Genomic DNA, 17,024 nt, shown 5'->3' with positions numbered 1-17,024 from the left:
CACGGGAGCAAAGCACGGCCAGGGAGACCTGCTTCCTCCTTTCCCTCTCCAGGGCGTGAGGAGCTCAGTTCTCGGTTTGCTGCATGCTCAGCCTTCCTTTGCACCCAGCTGCTAAGACCATACCTGCCTGCACCATGGGAGGCTTCAGGGCAGTGGGGACCTTTAGCCATGTCTCAGCACAACACTGCTGTGTCAAGCAGGAACAGAATAACACAGGGGCAGAAACAGCACAGTAAAGTTACTGGTGCTGATGAGGGAAGGGACTGTAAATCCTGTAGCAGTAATTTCCACAGTCGGGGTTGTCTCCAGGGCTTTAATTTATCTGTTACAGCTTAATTGGATGTAAACCCAGTCACTTGTAAGCAGCAGGAGCCCTAACCAGGGGTTGCCTGTGAGCTCCTCTCTGCAAGATGCCTCTGCAAGAGGACTCAGTATCTGCTGAGCTGCCTCATCCCTGGCAGGGCCACTGCTGATGTGCGCTGGAGGGAAAGGGAGAGAGGTGCCCAGCATACTAGGGCAGTGTTGTCCTGCCTGGGTGGATGGGTGGGAGTGCTCATCCCTGTGCTGTGGCAATGTTTGCTTGCATCCTTGTCCATGTGTTGTCTTGGCCCCTGTCTGAGCTGGCTTTGCTCCTCTGTGCTGCTCCTTATGCAGGAGGTCACCAGGCTCTGGATATAGCAGAATGCTCGGGCCTCTTGAGTACCAGGGTTGAGCCAGGGCAGGAAGGGAAGGAGCTGGCTGCCTTCAGAGCAGATGCAGCTGGCTCTTGTGCTGGAAGGGTAGAGCTTGCAGCACAGCACGCCTCCCCTATCGCCTCATGCAAAGACTGGTCTCTTCTTTCCATGCCCTTCCTGCGTAGCCATAGCACAAGACCTATAAAGCCACTCTTATCATTCTGTAGGGCTGTCATCAGCAAGACAGATGTGTGAAGCACAGGAAGCACAGGAACACGGCTTCTTGCACAGCCTGGTTAGGCGGCAGCCTCCACCACTCCCCCGGCACATGCCATCAATCACCATTGCAGACTGAGGCACCAGGCTGGAACTACAGGAGGAAAGGGATGATGCAGACCCTGCAAGATAGGGACTGGCAGAGCTCTGCCCCAGCTCCATCTCCTCATGCCCAGGAAACTTGCCCTGCACAAACGCACTCCCTTCCACAGACCTGGAATAAGAGGAACACCATGCATTCCTGGTAGGGCAGAGGGCAGTTCTCAGTTCCCCTGCTCTGACCCACAAGGTCATACTCCCCTCCTGGGGCAAGGAGAGGCCAGGGCTCTTGGTTCCTGGTGCCTACATTGTCATTTGTGGTATCTGGGAGCCAAGCACTGGTCATAAATGCCATGCCAGTAGACACCTCATGTGGCAGAGAGGCATTGCCACCTCCACTGGGCAGGACTAATCCTCATGCCCTGCAGTCACCTTACTGGAGCTTGGAGCAAGGCCTCAGGTCTGTAATCACCTGGGGACATAGCCGTAGGGCTTTCTGTAAATGCCTAGAGGCTGCAGGCCAGCCTGGAAAGCAGCTAGAGCCAGGCAGGGCGTGGGGAAGCAGCTGTGCTGTGCTCAGGGAAACAGCTGGAGCAAAACAGCTGTGGGGAGCTGAGGCAGCACAGCGCATGAGAGTTGCTGCAATGCTTGGGAAGGCAGCTGGGGCAGGGCTGTACCAGCACAGGCAGGTGAATGCGAAGGAGAGCAGCAGAGAGATGTGTGGGACAGAGCAAGGGCAGAGCTAGCTGCAGGGAGTCCCTGGGCAGGAAGGACAGGACAGATCAGCTAGAGAGCAGGGAAAAGGCCTAGGGTAGGAACAAGAAGCAGGAGAAAACCAGGGAGATGTGAGAGAGCAGAAGAATGGAAGAAATGAGAAGCAAAAGAAGCATTGAGGTAGACACTACTGTGTGCTGGTATATTCTGATGTGCCCTCAGCACCAGCTGCAATTTCCCAGTCCCTGTCTCCTTTCAGTGCTACTTGTCTCCTGTCTAAGACTCACTGGATGTGAACTGCCCGAAAGAGCCACCTGTCCCCTGGATGCCAAATGTCCTGCAGCGGAGGAAGCACGGGGAGCCCAGAGCAGCTGGTGGATGGGTACAAGCAGGGCTGTGAAGTGAACAGCTGGGTTGTGGGGAAGGTGCCATCACAAAAAGGGTGCACCTCCCTTCGCCTCGGGCTACCTGCTGGTGAGGGTGGGCTGGGGTAAGGGAGTGCAGACTCCTCAGGGACACCATCCACGCAGGGGCGGGTGTGCATGCACAAACACTCCCGCACACCCAGTGTCAACCCTGGTGACGAGCGTGTGCAGATACCAGAGCCGGTATCAACGGGGCCCACGCGGGGAAGGGGCTCTGCGACAGAGCACCGTGCTCACGGGCTCCATCCACGCGGGTGCGTGGGGAGATCAGGGCGCCGCGGCCCCTTCGGCCGGGACCCGCCCAGCGGGAGGACAGCAGCTCCGCGCCCACGAGCCCTGCCCGGGCCGGGGCCGGGGCCCGCCGCGCGTGGGGGCTCCGCGGGGCCGGGAGCGCCCCGGGCGGCGGCGGCGGCGGCGGCGGCGCCGGCGGCGGTGCCCAAGGAGTTAAGGGCTGTCCCCGCCCCGGCTCCGCCCCGCCGGTGCCTGCGCTCGGGGCGGCGGAGGCGCAGCGCCGGGCCGCGGCGGGGGTCGGGGCGCCGCCGCCCGGGCACGAGCGCCGTGCGCCGCGCCGTGCCGCACCGAACCGAACCGAACCGAACCGAACCGAGCCGCGCCGGGCGGAACCGAGCCGAGCCGCGCCCAGCCGAGCCGCGCCGCGCCGCGCCGCGCCGCGCCGCGGGGGCTGCCCGGGCCGCGCCGCGGGGCGATGTGAATGGCGCTGGGGGTGCTCGGCGGGGCCGACATGGAGCGGGAGAAGCTGGCGCGGCGGCCCGGGCTGGCGCTGCGCGGGGAGCGCCCCGAGGAGGGCGAGGGGGAGGCGGCGGGGCCCTGGCCGGGCTGCGGGCGGCTGCGGCCCTCCTCGTACCGGGCGCTGCGCAGCGCCGTCTCCACCCTGGCGCGCATCGACGACTTCTACTGCGAGAAGATCGGGGCCGGCTTCTTCTCCGAGGTCTTCAAGGTGTGCGCGGAGGGCGCGGGGGTCTGCACCCTGCCCCGGGGGCCTCCTGCCGCCCTGCCCCTCCCTGGGTGGCCGGTGTTGGGGTGGTGACCTGCTCGCGGGACCAGGCACCGGGAGGGTGGCTGCCCCGACACCGACGGGTGAGGCTGTGGGCAGCCGTGGGGGACCGAGGGCCCCTCGGGAGACCCCTCCTCCCAACTTCATCTATGGCAAGGCCTTGGTGGGCCCCAAAAAGCAGATCTGCCATGCCGCTGGCCACCCTTGGGTGCTCTGCTAGGTGGGGAGCCAGGCCTACACTTCCCCAGTTGCGCCTTCCTGGCAGGTGGGGGGCTGTCCTCGGAGGGGAGCTGAGCTCCTGTGCATGGGGGCAAGGTGGTGCCCAGACAGAGGTCCAGGGCTGAAGCTGCGCAGCAGGAGCTTCGGGGCTGGGGAACCAGGTCGTCCTGGGATACTGGGGAGCTCCGTCCCTGCTGATGTTGTTGTTCCTCCGTCGTCCCTCTGTGCAGGGGGAGGGGAGCACCGGCTCTGTTTACAGTCCGGGAAGGCAGCGTGCTGGGAAGCGCTGCGGCTGGGGTCGCAGTGGGGCCACGTGGGGGGCCAGGGCATCCGGGGGGCAGCAGGCAGGCTTGGCCAGGGGACCTCTGTCTAGAGCCTGTAGCTTTGGTCCTGCTAGGCCCGGCGTAGGGCAGGCTGTGCCTGTGGTAAGAGGTGCAGGCGGTGTTTGTGGCGAGTCCAAGGTGATTTCCAGTGTTGCCAGTCCTGGGGCTGGGCTTGCTCCAGCCTGTGCTGAGCAGAGAGGAGGGGGGCACCCTGTTGGAGCCAGCTGAAGGTGACCGGGCCTGGGAGAGCAGTTTGATGCTGTAGTGCAGCGCAGGAGCTGGGCCCTGTCAGGCTGCCCGCAGTCTGCCCCCCACCTCGGCTGTGGCCCTAGAGCTGCCTTTGTCCCCTGCAGGACCTCTCTGTGGCTTGGGGAGGGGGGTGCAAACTGCTGGACAGGGACACTTGCGGCCTGCACCCAGATTCGGGGTGCGTGGGTGCTGGCGTGGAGCTTGGGGTGCTCAGCACGAGGCGGTAGTGTTGCGGAGGTGTGGGGTCACGGTACCTTGCTAGCCCCCGTGCTGCTGGTGGGGTGTAGGGGAGCTGTGTGGCAGACACGAGGCTGTGCGGGGCTCCGCTGCCCGGCGGCCTCTCCCTTTCGAAAAGGAGTCGTGTACACGTGCTGTTTTTGTCTGTAGAGTCACTCAGGGTGCCACGAGCCTTTGGGTTAAGTACTGTCTCTAAGCCATGTGGCTTCACCCCCCTCCAAGAGCGTCTTTGGGCTGGACAGGGTTCTCCTGCAGTCTCCGAGATCCTGGCAGTGCTGTGCTGTCCCCCTGAACAGGTCCATGCTCCTGGCTTGGCTCACGTGCAGTGCCCCAGCAAGGCTGCCCTGGCAGGCTCAGCCCCAGGGTCCCTTCCAGCGTAGCCTGGGGAGCCGGGAAATCCTGAGACCCAGCTACTTCTAGCTGGAGGAGACCTGCGAGGGGCTGTGGTAAATGTGCAGAGAGGTCTGGGTTACGGCAGATGTGCAGAGAGGTCCCTTTCCCTTGTGATCCGTCCTGTTCCTTCGGCCTGTGGCCTTTCCGTTGGCTGGATTCCTGCTATTGATCTCTGGCTTGAAGCGTGCGGCTGGAGTGGCAGCATCTTGGAGCACAGGGAGGCATTTAATAACGTCAGGCATGGATATAGCTCTTTAATAATGGATGCTGCCGTGTCTCTGCCAGGCCACAGTCTTTCTTGGCCTTACTGTCTCTGCTTCTCTTGGTCCCACAAAATGATCTTTCTCCTCCCAACGTGTTCTTATCCTTGCAGTGCCAGGTGCTCTGGGATTTGGGGAAGCTGTAGATTTTGGGGTGGGAGCTGGTTTGGGCAGCAGGAGCCAAGGTGCGCGTGCAGAGAAGGAGGCAGTGGCAGGAGGGGGCCGGATGGGGCTGCGTGCTTGCGCGGCGTGCGGTGAGTTGACTCCAAGATCTCAGTCGGATTGTGAGGCAGCCTGAGGTCCATGCTGGGGTCCGGCTGTGTGACACAGGCCCTGAGGAGGGTACGGGTTATAGCGAGGAGGGTACAGCTTTGCAGGGCAGGACAGGACCTCCTGGCTTCCCATCTCCCTTGCTTCTGTAGTGTTTTCAAGGGCTGTGGGTACTTGCAGCTCCCTGCGGCTGCTGGGTCCTGCCTTGTTCCAGCCTTGCAGACCCCCAGTCCCACAAAGAGCCTAGGCTCTTCCTCGTACCGCTCCCCAGCCAGGCCTGGGCTGCCTCGCTGCACTGCATCAGTGAGCTGTTTGCGAGTGGCTGTGGGAGACTGGGAAGGGACCCAGGCATCTGCGGCCCTTTTGAGGTAGCTCATCCGTGCTTCAGACAGGGCCAGGCATGGAGCTGAGCCTGAGCCTGGGTCAAGCAGGCTAAAGGGGTTAGTGCCAGGGGGTCTGACTGCGTTCCCAGATTGAAAGCCAGAAGGACCCGTTAGCTCACCGTGACTGAGCCCTGGATATCCCAAACTCAGCCCTGGGCTGAGCCGTAGCTTGTTCCGGCTACGTGCAGCTCTTGGGCCGTCCGGAGCAGGCGGCAGAGGCTGCCCTCTTCCCAGGGGGCTGGTCCCTGACACATGCTCTGCTCGCAGGGCTGGGCCTACCTCTCCCTGGAACAGCCGATCTCCTGTGCCTTTCTCTGCACCGTTTAAGAGGCGCCAGGCCCCCCGGTTTTCTTGGGAACACGGGCTTTGCAGTGAGCCGCCTCTCTGTCGCTTTGATAGACTGAGCAGATTGAGCCTGGTGGGTTTCTGCCAGACATTTTCTCTAGCCCTTAAACCACTGTCGCATCTCTTGCCTAAATCCCTCTGCAACTTTTCCGTATCCAGTCCAAAGCAGACTCCAGGGCTACGGATCGTGTCCCAGCTTTGTTCTCAAGGGGCTGTATCCAGGGGCCTTTGCTCTGTCCAGCTCCGTTTGCCCCTCCTGCCTCGGCGTCATGCAGCGGCCCCCCTCCCCGTAGGTGTGCTGAGCGGAGTGAGCTCCCCGTACCCGCCGTGCCGTGGGGTGTTTGGCTGCAGTTAAAGCCTTCCCGCGAGGGCAGGCCTCGAGCCATCGCTGCAGCCCTGCTGACGCCTGCCCTGTCTCTGTGCTCTTCTCCGCCAACCTTTGAGATTTCCTATTTACTCCCAAATTGCCAATGCAACTAATGACACAACTCCCTCGCTCTTATCTAGCGCCCTTCATCAATGGACCTTGTCTTGTTTTGCGAAGGAGGGTGGAGTGGCATGTCACGGACGGCACCGCTGGGGAAACTAAGGCAGGCAGGGAGGAGGTGCATTTCCACAGTCAGCTGGCCGCAGCGGAGCTGGGAGCAGCTCCAGCCTCCCTGTCGCCAGTCAGGAGCCTTGAGCACTGGGAAACGCTTTGTGCTGACTAGCCCGGGCCTTGCACCCGCTGGAAGCTTTCCTGGGCCATCACGGGGCCCTTAGCGCTCCCCCAGCCAGCGCGGTCAGGGCTGGTGGTGCCCGGGCCGCCCGCGCCCCGCACGTGGTCTCGCCTGAGAGTGCCAGAGGTGAAAGCTGCTATGTCAAACTGTTCCTCGGGGTGGGCGTTTCGTGTCCTGCTCGGTGCAGCGCAGCTTTGGCTCCCGGCTCCTTTCACTTCCCGAGAGGAAGTGTTTCTGGGACGACTTTGCCTTTTCTGCATCACGAGCCAGTTCTCCAGTCCCACCCAGTAAAAGACCTGTTGCGCTGCAGGCATTCCCCCGGGCCTGAACCCAGCCACCCCTAGCAGCAGTGGGATTTGTGCCGGCGTCGTTAGCGCCCTTCCCAGTGCCCTGCGCTCCGAGGTTGCTACCACCTCCTTCCCCCCTCGATATACGGGGCGGCTCGGGCTTCCCGGGGCAAGGTGTGAAAGGTAGTGTGGGACGGGTGGCCTCTCTGCGGGGCAGCCTCAGGGGCCGGCGCTCTGGGTGCGGGGAGGGGAGCAGACCCCGGAGCGGGCCCTGGGGGCCGGCTGTGCCACGGGGCCCCAGGGGAGAGGCGGAGGCTTCGCCCCGGGGAGCCCCAGGTCCAGACGGGCGCGCAGGCTGCGGGGAGGGACCGGCCGTCTGCTCGCGCTGATTAGCATGCTCTTTAAATAAGACTCTAATTTCCGCTGTTAAAAGAGCGCAGATCCCTTGTGCCTGGGCTGGGGCGGCAGCCAGCCCCGTCCCATCCCCCAGCTCCGCGGGCGGCGGATGGGACGCGGGGCGCCTGCGGAGGTGCCCCGCACGGTCACGCCGAGGCACCCGGCGCAGGGGCGGCGTGGCGAGCGTCGCCGAGACGGGCAGAGGGCAGGAGAGGGCTTCCCCCCCCCCCCCGGCGTGGGGGCAGGCGGACAGCCCGCCGCCCCGGCGGCAGCGCGGCGCTGCCCGGCTGAGCTCAGCTCTGGGGAATGCGCTGGGATGCCTGGGCGCCCTGCCAGAGCGTGGAGAGGCGAGGGGGGACGCGGATCGCCCGGGAACTGCCGCTGCCCGCTCCCTGCCCCGGCTCGGGCTTGGCGGCGGGGAGAAGGAAAGCCGCTTGCAGCCGCTCTGGAGCTAGCCTGGGGGCAGGCCCCCTCCCGGCTCCGCTGCGCCTCGGGACTGCCCCTGCTTCGGGAAGGGTGTCGGGGTGCTGCGTGGGGCTGGCCCCTGGCCACAGGGCCGTGTAGACCGAGGGCAGACACACGTGCGAGCGGGAGAGCGTAGCCCCTTCCCTGCTGGCCTGGCATCGGCACAGGTCGTGGGGAGCGCGGGATGTGCTCTTGCCAGCAAGCAGGGTGCTGGGCACCCTAGGCAAGGCCTGGCCCCTTGGGGCATGGGGCTGGGACTGTCCTGGGAGCCTCTGCAGCCTTCCCTGCTCCAGGCGCCACGCTGGAGCCGGGGCAATTGGCTTGTCATGGAGCCGGGTGCTGGGCAGGACTATGCCAGCCGGGGGGCAGAGGGGCACCCAGCTGCCCCGCGCACCGGCAGCGTGCCCAGAGCCGAGCCTGGCCGGGGCAGGCTGTCAGTCCGTCCCCCCGGCCGCGGGATCCTCTTGCGGCTGCTCTTGGCAGTGGTTGGTCTGCGGGGCGAGCAGGGTTGGCATCCGGCTTTGCTCGCGGGACCCTTTGCTGTCTCGCTGCGGCTCCCGGGGATGGTCTGGGGGGGGGGCCTGCACGCATCCCCCGGGGGGTTAAGGTGGCGTTGCTGGGGGTCCCCTCTTGGCTCTGCCCTGCTGGGGAGACCTTCAGCCGTGCCGTGGAGAGGCGGGGTCCCCCGAAGAAACCCCGGGGGGCTTTCAGCAGACCTCCTCCCCCCCCCCCCGGCAGCTCTCCCATGTCATTCCCTTCCTCCGGATTAAAGGCATTAGGTGCTCTGCGGCTGCACTCGGTGTCTGACCCAGCCAATTGCTATGGAAGGAGGCTTATTAGCAAGGAATTAGGCCACGGGCACAACCCGGACGCAGGGGGCCGAGGCAGCCGCCGCTGGGGGCTGCTCCCTGGTGCAGGGACGCTGCTCCTGGCCCGAACGTGGCTGGTCCCGGGGCGAGCTGCTGCTGCGGGCCAAGCGCGGCGCGTGCCGCGAGGCATTCACATCGTGGGCGCGCGGCTCGCAGGCCCACGGCGCCGAGCCGGGCGCTGGCGCCTGGCAGCTGCCGGTGCCAGCCAAACCGACCGATCCGGTCCTGCCAGCCCCGCTCGGTGTGGGAAGGCAGTGGCGTTGCCATCAGGCGAGCCGGGTCGGGAGCACGGGGCCTTCCTCGCCAGGGGGTCGGCCGGGCTGGGCGGCCCCGCTGCGGGACAGCAGCAGCTGGGTGCTCGTGGGCAGGTCCTGGTGCTCCGCGGGGAGCTGGAGCCCGGCACGGCCTCTCCAGCTGCCCCTCTCTGTCAGCCGGGCCCAGCACCGTGCCCGATGCTCTGCCCCAGGGATCACCCCACGGCTGCCCCTTGCCATGCCCCAGGGACGCAGGGACGGTAGGGGATGGCTGGCATGGAGCAGCCACCCCAGCGCACCCTCAACCCTGCCAGCTGATCTGCTCAGGCTCCGATACTGCGTCAGTGGGGGACAGAGGGCTAGCGATGGGGGACAGGACGCCCTTGGAGCCATCCCCCTGAGCTCCTGACTGCTCTTTGGGGTGCTGCCAGGTGGGTGGACCTGTCCTCCCCCTGCCCCACGTGTGGCAGGGGCACGTGGTGGCAGGTGCTGGTGGGACCCTGTACTTGCCTGTCCTGGACCCATCCGCATCTCTGCCCCTCCATGTGGCCTGTGCCCTCGAGGCAGGGGTCCTGGCAGGCCCAGGTGGCTGGGGCTAGCCGGGGAGGTGACCTGATGCAGGTGTAGCCTGAGCACGGTGCCGTGGGCAAGTGGCTGCTGAATTATTCAGGGCCTCGCAGCAGACTTGATGAGTTGGTGGTGGTAGGGCAGAGTCGAGCTGGGCCATTGCCTCTTAGGTTGACCCTGTATGGGGGTGGTTGGCCTTGATGCACCAGGACATGATGAGGGGTCTTTATAAAGGTCCAATTTTCCCTGTGGGTGGTGGAGGGGGAGGGGCTGCTGTCCACCCCCCAGGTTTTGGGTGCTGCATGGGTCCACATCTCAGCTTTTGCCCCAGGGCAAATGCTCCCAAGCCAATAACTGCATGGGCCACCGAGGACCCACAGCAACAACCTCCTGCCTCACCTGATGGAGACAGGGGGTAGGGGACATCCTGGGCATGGTCGTCACTGCCATGGCCCCCCTCTGCCGTGTGCCTGGGGGAGCCTCTGGCTCCCCCAGCCAACCTGCAGGCACTCCAGGTGGCCTGCAGCAGTCCCGTGCTGAGCTGCAGGCGGGGCAGGGGCGTGGGGAGCCCTGTCCTGGAAACAAGACCCACTTGGGGCCAGCTCTGCTGGCCAGGGGGGTCTCGGCCGCAGCAGTCGGGGGAAGAAAAGGGCCAGGAGCTCTGCTCCCCGACCCTGCCTCCAGCTGGCTGCTCAGACCCGGGGGCCTTTAGCCAGCCCCCCGTGTTTTGTCCGGGCAGGCGATCCCTCGGGTAGGGGTACGTGGGGCGAGCCAGGGGCTGGCACCAGCACAGCAGCTTCAAACAGCATCGACTAAAAAGGACAAGAGCAGGGAGCTGACGGCAGCGCCGAGGAATGCCTGCATCTCCGTGTGCAGCTCGGGGTGCGCTCGGGGGCCGCTGGGACCAGCCAGGGTGCTCCCCCACTGGCAGCTGCTCCAAGGAGGCTCCCACCCCTCCCTGAGCACCCGTTCCGGACGAGACCCCCGGCATCGGCTCAGGCCTCCAGACTGGTGCCGGGGATCCCGTCCCTTGCCCCGTGAGCGCCTGGGGCTCCGAGAGGACGGGGCGGGTGTCCGTGCTTGGCTGCGTTCCCAGCTGCTGTTCCTGGCGTGGAGCCAGCCCCCCAGCTCATATGACAGCGTCAGGCTGGGGCAAGCTAAATATACAGCCTTGCCCAAGCACCGTGGCCCACAGGGCTGGGGCTGGGGTCGTGGGCTGGGGCAACATCGGCCGTCACTGGGGCCCGTTTGGGCCCAACATGCCCCCTCTGTCCTCATGCTGGTGGGATCTGGCTGGGCTGATGGTGCTGGCCCAGAAAAGCCAGTTGGTTCCTCGCTCCCCAGTGTGCCCCAGTCCTGCACCCAACCTGTCCTTGCAGTGGAGTTGGCATCACGGCTTGCAGGAGCCGCCGTTGCCTCTCCAGCGGTGCCAGGCAGTGTAGCCTGGTGGGGACAAGCCAGGTGGCTCTGGGAGGGTGGCGTTGATTGTTATTGTCACTGGAGTCCTTGGGGGTGCTGCTGTGCTTCTTGATGTCCCCCTTCCAGGGAGGTCTCTGGGCGAGCAAGGCGCTGAGCTCCAGCCCCGACGACTGGAGATGGGTCTGGGGCCTTCAGAGAGGGGACTGGTGCTCGTAGCCCAGACATGGGTCTGGTGGAACAGTGGCGTGTGGGGGCTGTGGAGGTCCATGAGGCTCAGCTTCCCCCTCCACCTCCCTTCCAGGTGCGGCACCGCCAGTCAGGGCAGATCATGGTGCTGAAGATGAACAAGCTGACGAGCAACCGGGGCAACATGCTGCGAGAGGTGCAGCTAATGAACCGTCTCTCACACCCCAACATCCTCAGGTAGGACCTGTTCCCATGCTCGCATCATCTGTGGCCCTGAGGCTTTGCTGCTGCCTCTTTTCGGGGGCATGGTCTGGCCTGCGCATGGGCAAAGGATGCCCCTTTCCTGAGACATGTCCTCAGCTCTTGTCTAGAGGAGGCAGAGCTGCTGCTGGGGCTGGGCTTTCCCATGGGGATGGTCGCTGCAGTGCCCACCCTCAGGGCCCTTTCTGTCTCCCAGGTTCATGGGAGTCTGTGTGCACCAGGGACAGCTGCACGCACTGACGGAGGTGAGAGCGGAGCGACGGCCGTGAGTCTGGGGCTTTCCTGCGGGCAGGGCGATGCTGGCCTGGGAAGGGACTGGGGATCGCTCTGGGGGCATTTTCTTCCCCCATGGCACATGTTCAGGGCAAAGTCTGCTGGAGGGCTGTGCCATGAGTAGTTGCAGGATGCTTGTGTGTGGGGGGAGAAAGGCAGGTGATGAGAGACGTGGGGATCCAGCTTTATTAGCGGGGGCACGCAGCAGCATGACGGCCTGGCTCTTCTCCTCAGTACATCAATGGTGGGAACCTGGAGCAGCTGCTGGACAGCCCCGTGCCCCTCTCCTGGTCCATGCGTGTCAAGCTGGCCCTCGACATCGCCCGTGGCCTGCGCTACCTGCACTCCAAAGGCATCTTCCACCGCGACCTCACCTCCAAGGTACAGAGCATCCCACCACCCTCGGTTTTCTGCTCCTGTCTTGACGCTCACCTGCCTGGGCACTGCCAGTCGTGCAGGAGCCCTGCCCCAGGCAGGTGCCCCTGCGCTGGGGAATGAGGGGCTGAGCTGTGCTGCTGATGAGCGCTGCCCAGGCCATCCCGGCTGACCGACCTCCCCAGGGGAGCGGTGTGGCCTTGAGTCCAGTGAAGCAGGGGTGGCCATGGGGCAGCTGTGAGTGTGACAGGGCTCCTCCTCTGCCCCCAGAACTGCCTGGTGCGCTGCGAGGCTAACGGCTACACAGCTGTGGTGGGCGACTTCGGCTTGGCAGAGAAGATTCCCACTTACAGGTATGTGGGGAGCATCCTCTTGTCCCATCCCTGTCCTCAGAGCCACGTTGGAGCAGGAGTGGGGACTTCCAGGAGAGCGATGGATGTTTGGGATACAGCTATAATAAGGAATGGGTAGGGGGAGGTGTGAATTGTCCCCAGTGGCAGGGACATGTGAGTTGGATGGACAGGTTTGGGGGCTAGCTAGGAGGGGAAGAAGGGAACAATGTGGGTGATCCCACATGAGTCTGTGGAGTGGATGGGTGTGCATGGAGGAGAACGGTTGGCCCAGGAATGGAGAGGAAGATGGAGATTTGGGCTGTCCCAGATGGAGGGCAGGACATGGTACTGGGACAGGGAGCTGTGGGTGGCCCATAACATCATTATTGTACCCCGCAGCGAGGGCAGTGAGAAGGAGCCACTGGCCGTCGTGGGCTCCCCGTACTGGATGGCGCCCGAGGTGCTACGAGGGGAGATCTACAACGAGAAGGTGATGTCCTGAGCGTGCCATGCTTGGTGTCCAGGCTTGTGCCACAGCAAGCAATTTGCTGGGCAGGTTCCTGGTGGACCTGGTGGACCTGCGGGTGCCCATGGGCTGGGGCAGCTGGAGATGCAAAGGGACACGAAAAACAGAGTGAATCAGGCACTCTGCAGCCCACAGCTGAGGGGTGCTGGATAACGGGGATCGCCCGTGCTGACCCATGGGGTGGAGGGCAGCTGTGCGTTCAGCAGGAGGGTGGCCACATCCCCTCAAGGCTGCGAGATCTGCCCTGTGACTCTCCGCTCTCTGCAGGCCGATGTGTTCGCTTACGGTATCATTCTCTGCGAGACCATCGCTCGCGTCCCCGCTGACCCCGACTACTTGCCCCGCACGGAGGTGACTCCCTGGGATGGGGTGGGAGGGCGGTGCGTGGCAGCACTGGGGCTGGGGCTGGTTTGCTGAACAGCGGGGAGCAGCACCCTGTGCTGGGCAGAGGCCTGTTGCCCTGCATCTCAGGGCAAGGGTACCATGTCCACAACATCTCCTGCTGCCTGGGGAGACACACGCTCGGAGCCCAAAGTTGGCTGAGGTGGGCTAGGGGAATCCTTGCATTCGGGTAGAGAGCGGGAGGCATCTGTGTCCTGGCATCGTCCCACAAGCGCCCCTCTTGCCCTGGTGGCCTGTGCCAGGGTGCTGCCAGGTCCCTGCTGCCCTTGGTGGCACGCAGTGCATGCACCGTGGGGTGGGCTAGGCTGCGCTGGGTCCCCCGGGGCAGTGCGGTGCCCCCGCTGGACCCGGCCTCACGATTCTGCATTTCCCCGGCACAGGACTTCGGCCTGGACGTCACCACTTTCCGCAGCATGGTGGGAATGGACTGCCCGGCGGCCTTCCTCCAGCTCGCTTTCCACTGCTGCAGTGTGAGCCTCCGCCGCGGGCAGCGCGGGGCCGCGCGAGGCCCCTGCTCCCTGCCGGTCCCCGCGGGATCCCTGCAGCCCGGGCAGCTCGGCGCCCCGTGCCCTGCCTGCGCCGGCACTGCAGGGAGAGGCCGGGAGCTGCCTCCGCCAGCCTTGCGCGTCCCCCCCCGGGGCGGAGGGGTGTGGGGAGATGCTGGGGGGCGGTCAGGGACCTGATGCCTCGGGGACCCGTCCTGCCCGCAGATGGAGCCGACGTCGCGCCCCTCCTTCCTGGAGATCACGCAGTGCCTGGAGGGCATCCTGCAGCACCAGCTGGGGACCGAGGGCGCTGGGGCCACCCTCTTCGTCGGCGGGGAGAGCTTGCCCGCTCCGGGGACAGCGGCCGCGCTGAACGGTACGTGGGTGCCCCGGTGCATGGCCCTGCCTCTGGGAGCCCTGCGGGGTGCCCCAGGCAGAGGCGGTGGACGGGTGCAAAGAGCAGGAACCACCACGTCCACTGCCCCCTGGCATGCGAGCGGGCTGGCTGTGCCACGGGGAAGGAGACCAGGGTTGTGCGGGATGGGGCCCCATTTGTCACCCCGCTGAGGCACAGACGGGGAGAGCCTGGGCCCCGGGGGCTGCTGCAGAAGGGTGTTGCTGCCCATGAGCAGGGTGGCTGTGCAGGATGGGTGCACCCCTAGCTCATAGGGTGCCCCAAATCCCGGCTGTGTACCGGGAGCTGCTAGCGAGGAGCCAGCGTCGCTGGAGCCCTGGGGCTTCGGCGACCCGCTGCTGTGCCTCTGCCCAGGGGTAGCCGGGAGAGTGTCAGGCCGCGCCGAGCAGTCGCCCCTGCGTGAGCTGGGGATGCAGCACCTGCAGCCGGACCAGCGCCTGTCCCGCAGCCAGTCCGACATGTTCCCCCCCAAATCACCCACCCTGCTGCGGCTGCCCGAGCCCTATGGCGGGGCCAGGACCAAGGAGACGCCGCCCCGCGTCAACCCCTTCTCCCAGCGCGAGGACCTGAAGGGCGGCAAGATCAAGCTCTTCGACACGCCGAGCAAGTCCGTCATCTCGCTCACCTTCGACCTGCCGCCCCCGGCCGCGCTGCAGCTCAGCACCCCCGTGACGCCCGAGCCCGCCGTGGAGGTGCAGTGCGACTTCTCGGCCCCGGCCGCGGCCCCGCGCAAGTGCCACTCGCTGCCCGCCTCCCCGGAGCTGCCGCGCCGCGGCGGCTTGGCGCTGGGCGTGGGGCCGCCGCGCGCCGGCCCCGCCGAGCCCCGGCCTCGCAGCCCCGTCGGGGCGCCGGCCCCGGGGCGAGCCTCCCCGCCGGGCCCTGCCGCGGAGGAGCGGATGGACTGTGGCCCCGACAGCCCCGAGCCGCCTCCGCTGCCCAACAGCAACTTCATCAGCACGGCGGCCTCGGGCGCCCGGCCCTGGCCGCCGGAGCCGCGGCCCCCCAACGGCCTCCTCTTCAACAACAACCACGTGGTGGTGAGCAAGCCGCTGGCCTGGGGCGCCGGGCTGGAGCGCGGCTTCTCCGAGCTGAGCATCCCGTGCGCGGCGGCGCTGGAGCGGACGGAGCGCGCGGCCATGCTGCCCGGGCACGGCCCCGGCGCCGCGCTGGAGCAGGACGAGGTGCTGGCCTGCCCCGGCTGCTGCCTGGGGCCCTTCAGCTTCAGCTTCGCCTCCGTCTGCCACCGGCCCGCCCCGAGCCCGCCGCGCTACCAGAACCTCAACTGCGAGGCCAAGAGCCTCCTCTACCACCAGAAGCCGCCGGCGCCGGCCCTGGCGGAGCCCAGCCTCAAGCTGCCGGAAGCGCAGTCCTAGTGCTGGGGACGCGCCGGGGCCAGGGACGCGTCCGGGCGCCCCGCGGACCCCCCGCCTCGACCTCGGCGCGGGGCCGGTCCGGGAGCCCCGGGGGTCCTCGCGGCACGTCGTGCCTCGCTCGCCCGGACCCCGGCTGCCGCTGGTGGCCGTGATGCCTGGCGCCGCCGAGGGGCTCGCATCCCGGTGGGGTTCGTCCTTTGGGGTGTGCGGGGAGCCGCTGGGGAGGGCGCCCCCCTGCCCTGCCTGCGCCCGGCCACGGGGGTCCCCGCCGGGGGTCCCGGCGCTGCACTGGAGCGCCGCTGGGCTGAAGTGCAATAACGGCGCCGTTTGGGGCGTGCACCAGTGCCACCCCGGGCGGCAGGGCTGGTCCCCCGCAGCGCCGCTGTCCCTGCTCGAGCCCCGGGCGCGGGAGCCCCGTCCCCAAGGGCTCACCCCGCCGCGGCGGGCTCTGGAGAGGGGGGCCTCGCGGGGCTGCATGCCCAGCCGTGGGGCCGAGCAGCGCCAGGGGGCAGAGCGGTCAGCGTGTGGATGCGTGGGTGCTGGGGGGCCCGTCGGAGTGGGGAGCAGGGAGCGCGTGCCAGCTCTCGGGTGCAGGGGGAGGCAGCACGGCGTGTGGCGGGGCACGGGAGACGCGGCAGTGCATGGGGAGGATGTCCGGGGCTGGGGTTTCCCGGTGCCCACGCGACGTGGCGGGGTGGGCGCCGAGCCGGTATGACAGCGCACGCCGTGGGGGTCGAGAGCAAGGTGGCAGCCGGGGGGCCGTCCTGCCCTGGCACCGTGCCTGGGAGGGGGCAGCGCCGTGCTGCCCCCGCGTCACCTCCGAGCTGGGACGCCCCCGAGCCGGCCAGCGCCTCCCGGATGGCCGTGGAGCCTGTCTGCGGCACGGCCGAGCCGCCCGGCCCCTAGCAAGGGTGGGAGCCGGCTTTCCTCCCTCCCACACGAAGCACTGGTGAATGCAACACTCTTGTGGTTTTTTTTATTATTATTATTAATAATAATAATTGCTAGTAATATATACCCAGCTTATTTAAAGTGTTCAATAAAAACTGAATGTCCTAGCGCCCTGGGCTGCTGCTTCTGTCTCTCGGATGCGCTTTGAGTGGGGAAGGAAGCCCAGCCCCAGAGGGTGGCATCAGCTTGCCCATCCTTTCTGGGGCTGCAGCTGGACCTCGCGATCCAGCTGTGTCTCTCAGGGACCACCACTCAGACCTGACTCAGCCCCAGGTTTTAGGTGCCCCTGGAGCGGCCGTCTTGATTGAAACCATTTCAGTGAAACTCCTGCTTATTATTTGGGATAGTTACATTCCTGCCCTTGAATTCCTGTTCTTGGTGGCACAAAAAAGAGCAAACAAGATAGAAGCTATGTCTCTTTTTATTGCTACCAAGTGAGTTCAGCCAGCAGACAGGACAGAGGAATGATACGTCACCTCCGAAAAGCCGGCCTTTAGCACCCTTCTGCTCTTCAAGCAAACTAATTTACATCCTAATTGATCAACTATATATGGTACACACAACCCCATAACAAGCTGAGAGCATCTTTGCCTGGTTGAACATGACTTCCTTTGCACTTGCTGCCGTGTTACACCACAGTGCTACCC

The 17,024-nt window shown here is 65.7% G+C and overlaps 1 protein-coding gene across 1 annotated transcript; it reads left to right on the top strand.

Annotated features, from left to right (window-relative positions):
• The first annotated feature begins 2,803 nt into the window (after window positions 1-2,803).
• On the top strand, window positions 2,804-16,487 carry TESK1 (testis associated actin remodelling kinase 1). Its single transcript, XM_062599870.1, has 10 exons — window positions 2,804-3,086; window positions 11,100-11,221; window positions 11,442-11,490; window positions 11,753-11,899; window positions 12,164-12,246; window positions 12,625-12,715; window positions 13,019-13,102; window positions 13,534-13,623; window positions 13,864-14,014; window positions 14,408-16,487. Exons 1-10 carry the CDS (start codon window positions 2,841-2,843, stop codon window positions 15,424-15,426), a joined length of 2,082 nt encoding a protein of 693 aa, XP_062455854.1. The 5' UTR covers window positions 2,804-2,840; the 3' UTR covers window positions 15,427-16,487.
• The last annotated feature ends 537 nt before the right edge of the window (window positions 16,488-17,024 follow it).

Source organism: Rhea pennata, chromosome Z, assembly GCF_028389875.1.
Source record: "Rhea pennata isolate bPtePen1 chromosome Z, bPtePen1.pri, whole genome shotgun sequence".
Lineage (NCBI taxonomy): Eukaryota > Metazoa > Chordata > Aves > Rheiformes > Rheidae > Rhea > Rhea pennata.
This window is presented reverse-complemented; position numbering and strand designations above follow the sequence as displayed.